The sequence below is a fragment of the Cannabis sativa genome, chromosome 9 (genome assembly GCF_029168945.1).
Source record: "Cannabis sativa cultivar Pink pepper isolate KNU-18-1 chromosome 9, ASM2916894v1, whole genome shotgun sequence".
NCBI classification, from domain to species: Eukaryota; Viridiplantae; Streptophyta; class Magnoliopsida; order Rosales; family Cannabaceae; genus Cannabis; species Cannabis sativa.
This window is the reverse complement of record NC_083609.1, coordinates 1,426,247-1,439,593: the sequence shown is the minus strand read 5'-3', so window position 1 is coordinate 1,439,593 and position 13,347 is coordinate 1,426,247. Positions and strand designations below refer to the sequence as shown.

General features: G+C 25.5%; 2 protein-coding genes across 2 annotated transcripts; one reads left to right on the top strand and one right to left on the bottom strand.

Moving 5' to 3' along the window:
- The first annotated feature begins 402 nt into the window (after window positions 1-402).
- LOC115722454 (chaperone protein dnaJ 20, chloroplastic) lies at window positions 403-3,762 on the top strand. Its single transcript, XM_030651670.2, has 2 exons — window positions 403-1,127; window positions 3,484-3,762. The coding sequence occupies exons 1-2, from the start codon at window positions 654-656 to the stop codon at window positions 3,637-3,639; spliced, it is 630 nt and encodes a 209-aa protein (XP_030507530.2). The 5' UTR covers window positions 403-653; the 3' UTR covers window positions 3,640-3,762.
- A 2,509-nt stretch (window positions 3,763-6,271) lies between these two features.
- Window positions 6,272-8,994, bottom strand: LOC115722415 (protein ECERIFERUM 26-like). Its single transcript, XM_030651617.2, has 2 exons — window positions 8,476-8,994; window positions 6,272-7,205 (listed from the first exon to the last, which is right to left on the bottom strand). The coding sequence occupies exons 1-2, from the start codon at window positions 8,911-8,913 to the stop codon at window positions 6,324-6,326; spliced, it is 1,320 nt and encodes a 439-aa protein (XP_030507477.2). The 5' UTR covers window positions 8,914-8,994; the 3' UTR covers window positions 6,272-6,323.
- Between the last annotated feature and the right edge of the window lie 4,353 nt (window positions 8,995-13,347).

Below are 13,347 nucleotides of genomic sequence, written 5' to 3'. Positions count from 1 at the left end.
AGAGTAATTACATAAACCCTCAATTTTTATAAATTTTATATATTTTTCCATTCAATATAAAAAATAATATACAAATAACAAAAAATCAACATAAAAATATACCAAAAGATCATATTTTATGTAAATAAAATCTCAAAAACTGTAAAACTGTTAAAAACTCCATACATACCACATTTTTATAATTTTTTTAAAATTATTTTTATATATTTTATGTAAAATTAAAATTATTAAAATATAATGTATTTATAAATTTTCAGATTACAAATAAAACTTTCCCAAATTTATAAGATCAACAATGAAAAGTACCAAAATACCCCTACATTAAAAAATATATATAATATATAGAAAAATAGTCACTATCACTATCTATAAATATATGGCAACATATCCATCTCAAATTCATAGTCTCCAATTCACTCCACCACTCTTTTTTTTTTTTTTTCATATATTATTATTATTCTTTTCCTCAAAAATATTTCCCTTCTCATATTATTATTATTATTATTATTATTATTATTAATTGCTTTTCTTTTTTAAAAAATAAAATAAAATAAAAATTTCCCATATATAAATTTTGAGTGAGTGAAAGAAAGAAAGAAGAGAAGAGTAAGAAAACCAAAACTAGAGAGAGAAAGTAGAGAGAGAAAGAGAGAATGCGTTGCCATGGCTTAACAATCTCATCAGCAAGCGATTCACGCTTCTTCATCCCCACCACCACCACAACAACCACCACCACCACTAACACCGCCGTCAAATTCTTCTCGGTTCGAATGCCCAAACCCGTTAACCCGACCCGAACTCGAATCGGATCGGTGAGATCGGAAGCGGCGGTGGACGATGCTTGCGTGGCGGCGGATACGAATTCGAGAAGCTTCTACGAGCTTCTAGGGATTCCGGAAAGTGTATCGGTGGTGGAAATCAAACAAGCGTATAAGCAATTGGCGAGAAAGTACCATCCGGACGTTTCGCCGCCGGGTCGGGTGGAGGAGTATACGAAGAGGTTTATTCGGGTACAGGAGGCGTACGAGACTTTGTGTGATCCTTGTAGAAGAGCTGTTTATGATCGTGATATGGCTAGGGGTGTTCATCTTGCTTTCTCTGCTAGAACACGATTCCACAATCACCAGGTAATTAATTAATCTTTTTCAATTTTTTGAATTTTTTTGGCTAGAAAATATGAATTTAGTTTGGATATTGGTGATTTTAGCAATAATTTGGGTTTCATAATTTTGATTATCATTTTTTATTTTTATTTTTTTTAATTTTGAAAATATGAATTTAGTTTGGATGTAATTTTAGCATTTTATTTTATTTTTTTAATTTTGAAAATATGAATTTAGGTTGGATAATGGAAATTTTAGAAATTTGTGTTTAATAATTTTGATCAGCATTTTAATTTTTTTTTTTTTTTGGATATTGTGAAAATATGAATTTTAGTTTGGATAATGGAAATTTTAGCAATTTGTGTTTAATAATTTTGATCAGCGTTTTTTTTTTTTTTAATTTTGAAAATATGAATTTAGTTTTGATATTGGTAATTTTAGCAATTTGTGTTTAATAATTTTAATCACCATTTTATTTATTTATTTATTTAAGGGTAAATACTATTTTGGACCTCTGTTTTACAAAAGTTACCAATTGGACCCTGTGTTTTGTTAAATGATAAAATGGATCCTGTATTTTCTAAAATAGTACAAATAGGAACCTGAATTGATTTTTTGTCAAAATAAAGTTTAATTATAATTCGATCTAAAAGTGCTATGACAAAATTGTTCACATTTTTTGTATCTGTTCGTATTAGGCATTGTCTTCAAGTTGGTTGTATTAAAAAAAAAGTTGTCAAAAATTAAGCTCAGGTCTTATTTTTACTGTTTTAGAAAATACAGGGTCCATTTTGTCATTTAACAAAATACAGGGTCCAATCTGTAATTTTTGCAAAATACAGGGTCCAAAATGGTATTTACCCTTTATTTAATTTTGAAAATATGAAGTTAGGTTGGATAATGGAAATTTAAGCAATTTATGTTTAATAATTTTGATCACCATTTTAATTTTTTGGGGGGGAAATTTATGAAAATTAGCGATTTGTAACTGTAAAATTTGTAAAATAACCACCTTAAACTTTACACTCATGAGTGTAAGTAAATTTATGGTTGTTTTATGATTATTATTTTACTAATAAAAATTTTCATAAACATTATTTTTACAACTTTAAATTTTTTGTAGCAAAATAATCATGTTTGGTGGCAAAAGCGATAAAAAATTAATAGTAGTTTTGCGATTATAATTTACACTGTGTGAAGATAATGGTTTCATTGTGTAAATTTAGTGTGGTTTTTCTTTTACTAATTTAATGTATTAATTTGGCAAATTTCTTAAAATTAAGCTTTCCTTTTTTGTTTTAATATTTATAGTTAATTAGGCACAACTTTCTGTTTGTTTGCTGAGAAAGTAAATAGGAATTTATTGAGGAAAACAAAAAAGAAAAAAGAATACTATGGGTGCTTAGGTTACTTTTTGAAATTAAAAAAGAAAAAGAAAACTTGTGGAGAATTTTTCTACTTGAGTATATAATATAAAAATATTCGTACTGAGTTTTGCCAAATTTGATAAAAAGTTGGTTTTGAAAATAGATTGTAATTTTATATTTATGAAGAACTCTGTTCTGTGATTCTTTAAATTACATTAAAAATAAAATATCTTTCTTTTTTCATCAAATAAATAAAATATCTTTCTTGTTTCCAATTTCAATGACTTATTTAGAAGAAAGTACATTTGGAATTGAATTATTATTGTACTAATTTAGAAGTGAAATATCTTATTTTTATTTTACTGTTCTTTACAAATATCTAATTAGTACTTTTTTACTGTTGAAGGCTTCATAGTTCATACAGTGGGGTCGCATTTTGTCCCCCCTTTGTTTATCTTGTCGGTCTGGTCCACAATTGTTTGGATTCATAGTTAGATTGATTTTTGATCATTACAAGTTTTCAAAAAGTTTTTAAATCTAAATTTAGGAACAGAATTCCGAGCCATGTGAGATTCGTTGGTCGAGAGGACTGCAAAATTACCGCTTAATAATTTTGCAGTCTTCTTCACCAACTCGATAATGCCACATGGCTCAGATTAGGAACGTGTTTGCTCTCGAGATTTATTACATTATGCTTTAAAAAGTTGTCATGTGACAATTCTTGATTGATTGAAATTATTAAATATTTATGTCAAAGTTCTAGAACTTAAGATAAGAGACATCCTATGATCCTATCTTATCATCATGTAATCTCTTATTTATGTGTGGATAAGAATTTTGTTTTTCTTTTGACAAAAGAAAATTTTGATACCTTCCCTATTTGACTCAAAGGCCTACTATTTTTGTAACTAGTCTATTTTGTATGGAGGGTTTGAATAATTTGTACTACACTCACTTTTCCATGTTTTTTTTTTTTTTTGAAAATTCATTTTTGGGGTTTTGTTTGGTTTTAGGGAATGGAAGAGAAAAGCGAATGGAAAAACCGATGGCAAAGTCAGCTATCTGAGCTTAAAAGAAGAAGCGCGAGTAAGGATGGTAGGGGTAACAACATGTCATGGGGAGCTCGGATGCGACGACGGAATAATGATGACTTACCTAATGAACTATAGAAGATATGAAATATTAGTATATAGTAAGTAGTCTTAATTAGCATGTATATATTATTGCATAAAAATGTATTTTTTTTCAACCTTGTTTTTCCAAGAAATAAAAGTTCAATATACAAAAATAAATATGTTTAAGTTTGACCTTTGACATCCTAATATGAGTAATGATATAACAAAGTTTTAGTTTAGATAAATGTGATTTGTCAAAAAATATTTAGGAAAATAAAAATTCAAAGGGGGCATTAAATAAATAAAAAGATCATTTCTCAAATACACAAAACTAATAAAAAAAAATTATAAAAATACGGTTGAAAAGAATTTTAAATATTTTTATGATTTTATTTAAAAAAAAATATGTTTTTATGTATTTTTATGTTGTATTATTGTTTATTTTACTAATTTTTTTATTATTTGTATTCTATTTTTTTTATTATTGTTTGGATGTTATTTTTTTAATTATTTTTATATAATTTTTTGATTGTTTTTATGTTACACCATAAAAATAATACTTTATATATTTATCCTTTAAATAAATTTGTCAGGAAACATTACAAAAATATAACTTAAAAAATTGGAAAAAAAAATTGACAGGAGGAGGGAAGGACCTCATAATATATATCTTTGTCTTTGTGTGTAAATTTTATAAGTGGACATATCATTATTCTTAAAATACATAAATAATTTACCTTAAATTTTTATACATTATATTATACATTAACACCTTTTTTTAAAGATAGAGAAAATATATTAATTGGAGAGAGTAAATCATGAAATAATAATAATAATAATAATAATAATAATAATAATAATTATTTAACTCACATATAAAGTGTAGTTACATTTAGTTAAGTAATTAGATTGAGTTAAAATGTGGGTGAGCTAGTACTTTCTTAATTTTTTTTTTTTTTTTGAAAAAAAATATTTTAAGTCTTGCCTATTGCAAAACTTCTAATGTAACTTCTATAAGAAAAGGTTGTTCCTATTATTCTTAAAAAATAAAACAAAAAGTTGAATAGTAAGTTCTTTTGATTTGTTTTAGATTGTTTTGTTCCCTAATTTGTGTGTTTTGAATGACCTTTGAAGTTAAATCAAAAAAGAAAAGTATACTAGAAAACAAAGTTGATCATTATTTGACCAAACTTCTTGGCCAATTTACATTTACATCATATGATAGACTTTTTGGTATTAAATAATGTTGAGATCACTATAGGGTGGGTTGGAATATATGGACACTTTAATTTTGCTTTGTCTCTTCTTGAAAATGTTCAACACAATTCACATGCCAAAGTCTATTATCAAACATAAAATAATAGCATTGCTATAAAATATTATTAGTGTTTAATACCATTTAAATGTCACGTCTTGTGATTGATTAATGATATTTTATAAAAGTTATTTTATTAAATTATATGAGGCTTAATATTTAAATATACTAATAGTGATATAAGTATAGCACGTTAAAAAATATTAAACAATTTATTGGTGCCTTCTAGTCTTTTTAATAAAATAACACTATGTTCAATTTAGAAAATAGTAAAAGTTTAAAGAAAAATAAAAATATCTGTTTCTCAATAACAAAATGGATCCTGTATTTTTTAAAATGGTACAAATAGGACCATGAACTAATTTTTTGTCAAAATAAAATTTAATAATAATCTAATTTAAAGGTATTATGACAAAACTGTTTATATTTTCTGTATCTGTTCATGTTAGGAATTGTCTTATTTTTACTATTCTGGAAAATACATGGTTTATTTTGTCATTTAACAAAATAAAAAGTCTAAGCGATAATTTTTGCAAAACACAGGATCCAAAATGGTATTTATTATTATTTCTTTATTAACTCAATGTTTTTTTTTTTTTTTGAATAAAGATTAACTCAAAGCTCTTCATTAATTCTTTAGGATTAGTAATTACAAACATTTCCTTTTTCTTTTTCTCAATTGTTGGCAACAGTACCACTCACCACTTCTACCACTAAATAAATAAAGTTCATAATATAAATACATAAAATATACACTAAAATAAATTAAGTCACATTTTTATCAAATGTCATATAGGTCTTTATTATTTATAGTATTATGTTTGGAATTAACTTTTTGTATGTGTACAAGAACACAACTAGAATTGAAAATTAGGAAATGCCAAACAAAAAAAGAAAAAAAGTACAAAGAAATAAGAATATTTTTTAGAATAAAATTTAACATACAATAATCTTAGGAAATTCTGGATCTCTTGAAAATGTTACAAAAATATAATCTTATCTGTTTGGTATCTAGAAAAAAATTTTGTTCGAATTTTTTTATGATTATACAAGTGGTAATTAATTAAGACACTCTGCAAAATTTTAAGAAATTAAAAAAAAAATTAACACGCTAAAAAAAGATTCAAAGAATTTGTTGCACGCGTGGCTTTTTTATTTTATACAATTTTAAAACAAACAGTTTAAACATTGAATTTTATATTATAAATTATTCTGAATTTATCAAAATTTTACAAAATATCTTAAACAACTATAACGTACACGACTAAAAAAAAATTAAAAAATTCTTCTAAATGCAGAAATAATTAAAGGTTGCACTAATACACATATTAGGTGCATTGTAATCACCCTATTATTTTCAACCACTAATAAATATTTTATTTTTGAATTCACAACCACTAATAAATATTTAGTGCACACTTTTCTATTCACTCACTAAACCATTTTTCTTCAACTCAAATTTCATCTCACAAACTTCATTTTGTGGCAAAATCAAACTCATCATCAACATTTCTTCAATTCCTCCAAACTCATCAATATATTTAGGTCCCGGGGCCAACAAAACGACACCGTTTTCCCCAACACCTTGAACATCAAACGACACAAAATTTGGCTTGTAACTTTGCAATTCCAACCCATATAAATCAACCTCTTGCCAATCTAAAAACGACAAATTTGCCCCATAAACGACAAAATCAGATACCCCTTGATCATTTTCAACAATTTCATTTATTTGGGTATTTTCTATTGTGGTTTTTTCACTTAGTAATGAAGCCAAAATCTTTGTTTCTGTCTCCACTACTGAAAAATCAACTTCAACTGAGCTTATTATTTGGCTATTGGCCAAAACCCCTTTGGTTCTTTTGGGGTTGTTTTTGAAAATTGTGACTGTTTTTGGATTTGATTCTTTTCTGATTTTGGCTATGGATTTCCAAATTATGGCACAAAGTGACTCGAAAATTGGAGTAGAAAATTGTGACTTTAGAAGGGTAATTTGGGAATGAGAAATTGGGAATGAAAATGTTTCCATTTTGGTGTCGTTTTTTGCTATCCAATGATCAGCAACCGGGTCGACCCGTTTTAGGGATACGGGTAAGTTTCTGGTGGGTATTGGGCCTGGGTTGGGAGTGATTTCATGGTGCTTTCGGTTTTGGGCTTTTGTCATTGTTGTTTTTCGGTCGTTGGATAGAACAAGACTAACGATTTGGGCCCATCTGTTTATGTAGTCTGAAGCTGAAAATGCGTCGCCTAGGATATGGGCCCAACTAAGGCCCAATGACATTCCTCCACATCTGAAATTTGTTACCTATATGGATAATGGACTTTGGTAATATTAGAAAGTTTAGTATTCGAAAATTACATCAACTAACTTTATGTTCATTTTTTATATATATAATTTTACGATATTTTATAAAAACACACAAAAAATTAAATTAAAATAATAACAAATAACATCAAAATAATATACAAATAATAATAAAATAACAAGAGTACAATATAAAAATACATTAAAAGACCGTATTTTATGTAAATAAATCTTATAATCGGTAAAAATATTCAAAATTTCATACAACCATATTTTTGTAATTTTTTTTTTTGTTAGTTTTGTGTTATTTTTTCTTTGAAATAATCCTTATTAGAAATGAGTGGGTGTCCAACATAAATTAAGGAAAAAGGAAAGTGTAAAAATTTTCATGATTTTCTATTAATTAAAAATTAAAAAAAAAAAGACAAATATGCCTATGAAAAATCCAAAATAATTAACTTTTTTAGAAATGACAATTTATTAAAATTAAAATTTTTGGTTACTTTTCTAGTTAAATAAACAAAATAAAATATATTTTTTATTGGGTTGTTAAATAACATAATAAAATAATAAATCGAGTTATTTTATATTTTATTAATTTGTTATGATTTCGATTAACGAATTATTAATGTTAATATGATTAAAATTTTCTCAACAAACCTAGTGATAATAAATGTTTAACTAATTAATAGAGCTTAGATAAATTATGACATTAGAACATGCCTAACAAATCCCCTTCATTAATGTAACCATCTTTAACAATTTGAAGGGTCAATATTATTTGGTCCCTCATATATATTTTGAGAACAAGACACGTTCCAACCCATGTCTACCATTTTCCAATATAATTTTATCGTTCATTAGTATAATTAAGAATTATGTTTCATATAATTTAAAGTAATAACTTTTTAAAATATCGATAACCAATCGCAAAACATTACTTCTTGGTAATTATGTGCCTTATAGTAATGCTTAGTCTTATAATATAAGCAATCTTATTACACTTATAGCTACCAAATGTTAATATGATAATAGAATTTTAGTAATTAAATAAATATTATGTCTGCGGCTAAATTTATTAAGAAAAACTTTAAAGCTTGACTAATCTTGTGCTGCCACCTCACTCGGAATACGACTTTTCCATATATTTACAAATTGAATGTTTTTGTTTTTGAAATATTTAAAACCAATAATTCAATAACAAAATTAAAAAATGAAAAAGAATAGAACAATAAAAAAATGATATAATTCTATTAAAAAAAAAACTTACCTGAAAAAAAACTAGTGGAGAGAAGGAGAGTTCAGGCCCAATAACTTGCTGAGAAACAAGAAGCTTATTCATATGGGCCTTATTGTCCATCTCAAGCCACTCATCAATGGTCTTATCACATTGGGCCTCAATAAACCGGGCCCCACAATCGTTACACTTGAGAAATGGTCGGCCCAATTCTGATCTCCTGAACCGGCCACACGTGTGAAAATACTCAGCCAGAAAGTAGAACAATGTCTCCTTAATCTTCATATTGGTTAACCCTTCAATAGCTTGGCCATTAAAGAAGTAAACTACTTTGAGATAATGAAGCTTCATGGCCAAGTCCAGCCCACTTACATTATGGGCCTCGTTGGACCCAATTGCATAGCTCGGCCCAACTGAGGAAAGCTTGTGGTTGTAGACCAAGCTTGATTCTTCCTCACTAGACAAAACCATAGTGTTTTTCTTTTTTGGGGTGAGAAAAAAAATATGAGATAAAGTATATTGGGTTTTCTTTTTGTGTGATACAATGTTGATCAAAATGTTGTGTATATATATAGATGAAGATGTTGTTTTAATGAGGGGGTAGTTAGGAGATATAAATATGGATTGTGTACGTGTCACTTTGTTATTGGTTGATAAACATAGTTAGTTAGACACTTCAATTTAAAGTTTCATCTGCCCCAAATGTGCATAGTATTGAATTGATAAGTCCATTTTTCATAAAGGATAAGTGAAAGAAATATCATATGATTGTATAGTATTTATTTATTGTAGGACTATTGCTATTAGAGCAGAGAATTGTTAAAAGATACTATTAGTATCGGATCTCATATGATTTAAAAAAGGGTAAATACCATTTTGAACCCTGTGTTTTGCAAAAGTTACAGATTGGACTGTGTTTTGTTAAATGACAAAATAAACCCTGTATTTTCTAAAATAGTAAAAATAGGACCCTGAACTTAATTTCTGACAACTTTTTTTTTTAATACAACCAACTTGAAGACAATGCTTAATACGAACAGATACAAAAAATGTAAACAGTTTTGTCATAGCACTTTTAGATCGGATTATAATTAAACTTTATTTTGACAAAAAAAATCAATTCAGGGTCCTATTTGTACTATTTTAGAAAATACAGGGTCCATTTTGTCATTTAACAAAACACAGGGTCCAATTGATAACTTTTGTAAAACAGATGGTCCAAAATGGTATTTACCCTTTAAAAAATAACATTGTTATTGAATATTAGTGGTACCTAGTATTTCTAAAAATGTCATCTTGTGATTGGTTAGCGATACTTCTAAAAAATTATTATATTAAACTGGGCTCGATACTTAGTTAGATCAATAACAATATTAATACATATGAGGGTGCCAAGCATCACTGGTGTCTTTTAGCATTTCTTTTTTAAAAAAATAACTTTTAAGAAATATTACTAACCAATCATAAAGCGCTACTTATAAAAAGTGTTGGACACTACTAATGCCCAATAACAATGCTATTATTTAAACGTATAATTTTTTTTTCACATTATTTAAAAATATAATATTTTATTATCTCTTTCATTTCGCACTCTTATTTTTAAAAATACTATTCAAAAATACTATCATAATTTTACACATTATTATTTAATATATTATTTATTTTAATTATAAATATTTTCACCCTAAAAATTCTTATATAAAATATAAATAAACATGAAATTTAAAAATTTGAAACCTATGAATAGTTGACTTTTCCATACTTAGAACTATAAATTTTTGAAGCTATATTGGGGGTGCGGTGGGTGGGGTGGGGTGAGGTGGGGAATGTGTATGAAAGCCATATATGATAGTGAATTTCTTAGTATGAATAATTTTGATAAGAGAATAAGGATATAAATTTTGAGAATTAAAAAATTTTTGTGGAGAATTTGAAAAATAAAAATAATTATTAGTAAGTATTTATATAAAAAAAATATTTGCTTATTTTTTTTTTAATGTGCAACGATAAAGTTTAAATTATATATATACCTCAACCTTAACTTCAATTAAAAAAAATGTTGAACATTAATATAAATCTAATTTATCTATCTTTTTTCAAAAATAAATAAATGCTACAACAAACAATATAACTTTAGCTCCATTTACTAACATTTTTTATGAAAAAAATAGTTTCAATGTCAGCAATACAATTTTTTATGATAGTTCTCGTTTATTTTTAATAGTTAAACATAAAGTTGTTCGCAGTGTAAGTGGTGCGGTTTTTAACCATTTTTTCAAACTAACAGTTTCTACAGTTTAGACTATCACAAAATAATTAAACTATCACAGATACAATAAAACTTGAGCAATACTTGTCAAAAATACCACAAGACTTGAAAATAAATATAAAAAATTTTAAATTTCAACAATACAATAATTAGTGGGTTTTGGGATGGACCTTCACATATGGACCTTATTAAATATAAAAATTTGTATTTTTATAATATGATGTGCGGTGCAGTTTGAGCTGTATATTAACAATTCAAAATCGCAAATTGCATTGCACTGCACCGTGCGGTTTAGAAAAAATTCAAACAGCGACTGCACCGCGAGGAATTTCAAGCTGCATTTTTTTTTTGCGGTACGGGCAGTTGAGCCGTTTGATGAACATCCCTAGTTTAACATCCTTATTTTTTACCAAATAAACAATCAATATAAGCAATCATAAAAGTTAGTGGTATCAGTGATGTCTAGCACCATCTAGAAGTAGCGTCTTATAATTAGTTAGTAGTATGTATTTTATAAAAATTATTTACATACAATTACATGGGACCCAATAATTGCACCAATAGCAATATAACATCATGGAAAATGCTAGACATCATTGGTACTTTTTAGCATTTCTCTTATTGTAGTTATATAAAAGACTTCTTAACTTTTTGAAAATTCTAAATATAATTTACAATATTCAAAATAGAGTTCAAATAGTTTGTTGTACACACATATTAACCAAAAATAAAACATACATGTGCAGTAATTTGTTTAAAAAAAATGCTAAGAGTATCTCCAATGGAGTACTATAAATTAAATTCCAATTTTGGTGTATATATATTTTTTAGCCCATGTTCATAAAATTAAATTGTAATGTTGGTGTATAATATAAGTTACGCTAAATTTAATATAAAATATAGCATGAACCAAATTTTACACCATAATAAATGTTATTTTTTATTTAGTTTTTTGCCACTTAATAATGTAAAATAAGTTTTTTTTTTTATTTATTTATAAATTTAATATAGTTTTTATATATTTTTAATAAAAATTTAATATTTTTGTTGACATTTTTATACCTTCCTATTAAAATAAAGTTTTTTTAATCCCTAATGTATTGGGGCTTAATTGTAAAATTTAAGTCAAATATAACATTGATTTATTTTTAAGTTAAATTTAGCACAAAATTTACATAATTTATTGGAGATGGCACCTTGAGGTATTGGGGCATAAAATTATAGTTTTTATATATCGAAAATACTAAAAATATTTATCAATAGTTTATATATTTTATTTTAAAAAAGAAAATACAGATATAAACTTTAATGTTACTAAATGCACTAAAATATATGTGTGTCAAATTGGCAAAATTATACACATAGAATGAATATTGTTATTAAATATTAACTATTAAACCTATATACTTGTATTTATAAAGAAAATACTATGATTAGTGATATTCCATAAAATTATTACAAAAAGAAATATTAAAAGACATTAACAGTGGATTTTCAGGCTCTAACGTGTCATATATATCACTATTAGTTTATTTACGTATCAACTTCTATACATTAATTTTTATAAAATATCATAAATAATTACAAGACATCATCTCTAAGTGTGCTTAACACCACTGATATCTTATAACAATAGTATATTCATAACATAAAAATTTAAAAAAATACTATTAAATCAAAAATTTCGTTATATAACTATATTTTATATTAAATAGATATAAATGCATTTTTATTCCATATATTTAAATTTAATGCATTTCTATGATTGGGGATAAACGGCTCACTTCTAATAATGGCATATTGGATTAGTTGGGAAGCCAAGCAATTTAATTTTAAAAAATAGCACAATAAATTGACATATGATATAATGTTTAATTATCATTGGAAGTGAGATTACAATTGATTTTTGAGACTAAAATATTGTAGAAAATATTTTAGTTATGAAACTAGAGATCATAATACATTGAAAGTATAAATTCAACCACCATATTAATTAACTCTGAATAAGACAATTAAGTCTTTTACATAATATTTTAGGTTCCTTTAGTATGATGCATTACACTATATAATTTTATATTATATTTTATTTTATGTTATATTTTTATGTGAGATTGTATGTAGTATTAATTTTTATAAATATATATAATATTTTATTATAAATTAAAATTTAATATAATATTATATAAAAGTATGACAGTTAATTTAATTTGTTTAACACATCTTCCTCATATATTATTATTTAAACAATTTGTATAACTTTGTATTCATTTCTCTTTATTGAATTTATTATTCAAAAGTAAACACCTCATTTGTTAATGTTATTTCTCTATTTTTTATTTATGAATGAGATTAATATAATTATTTGGAATTTAAAATGTCAAATATTTAAATAATATATGTATAACTAAAATTAAAAGTGTGATTAATTGAATTATATTAGATTTAAGTTATTTATGCATATTAAATTAAATCCAAAATATGAAATTCACACTTAATGCGAATCAGATACACTTTAAACAAAATAATACAAATTGAATTAACTGAACAACACTATTTACAATTATAAATTTCATATATTTTTTTCTTTTGTCTTAACTCTTCAAATTTCTAAGTAGAATTATATACCAAGTTAGAAG

Coding starts and splice junctions, on each gene's coding strand:
- LOC115722454 (XM_030651670.2), top strand. CDS start 654: ATGCGTTGCCATGGCTTAACAATCTCATCAGCAAGCGATTCACGCTTC. Junction 1,128..3,483: donor CACGATTCCACAATCACCAG/GTAATTAATTAA, acceptor GTTTGGTTTTAG/GGAATGGAAGAGAAAAGCGA.
- LOC115722415 (XM_030651617.2), bottom strand. CDS start 8,913: ATGGTTTTGTCTAGTGAGGAAGAATCAAGCTTGGTCTACAACCACAAG. Junction 7,206..8,475: donor CTCCACTAGTTTTTTTTCAG/GTAAGTTTTTTT, acceptor TTATCCATATAG/GTAACAAATTTCAGATGTGG.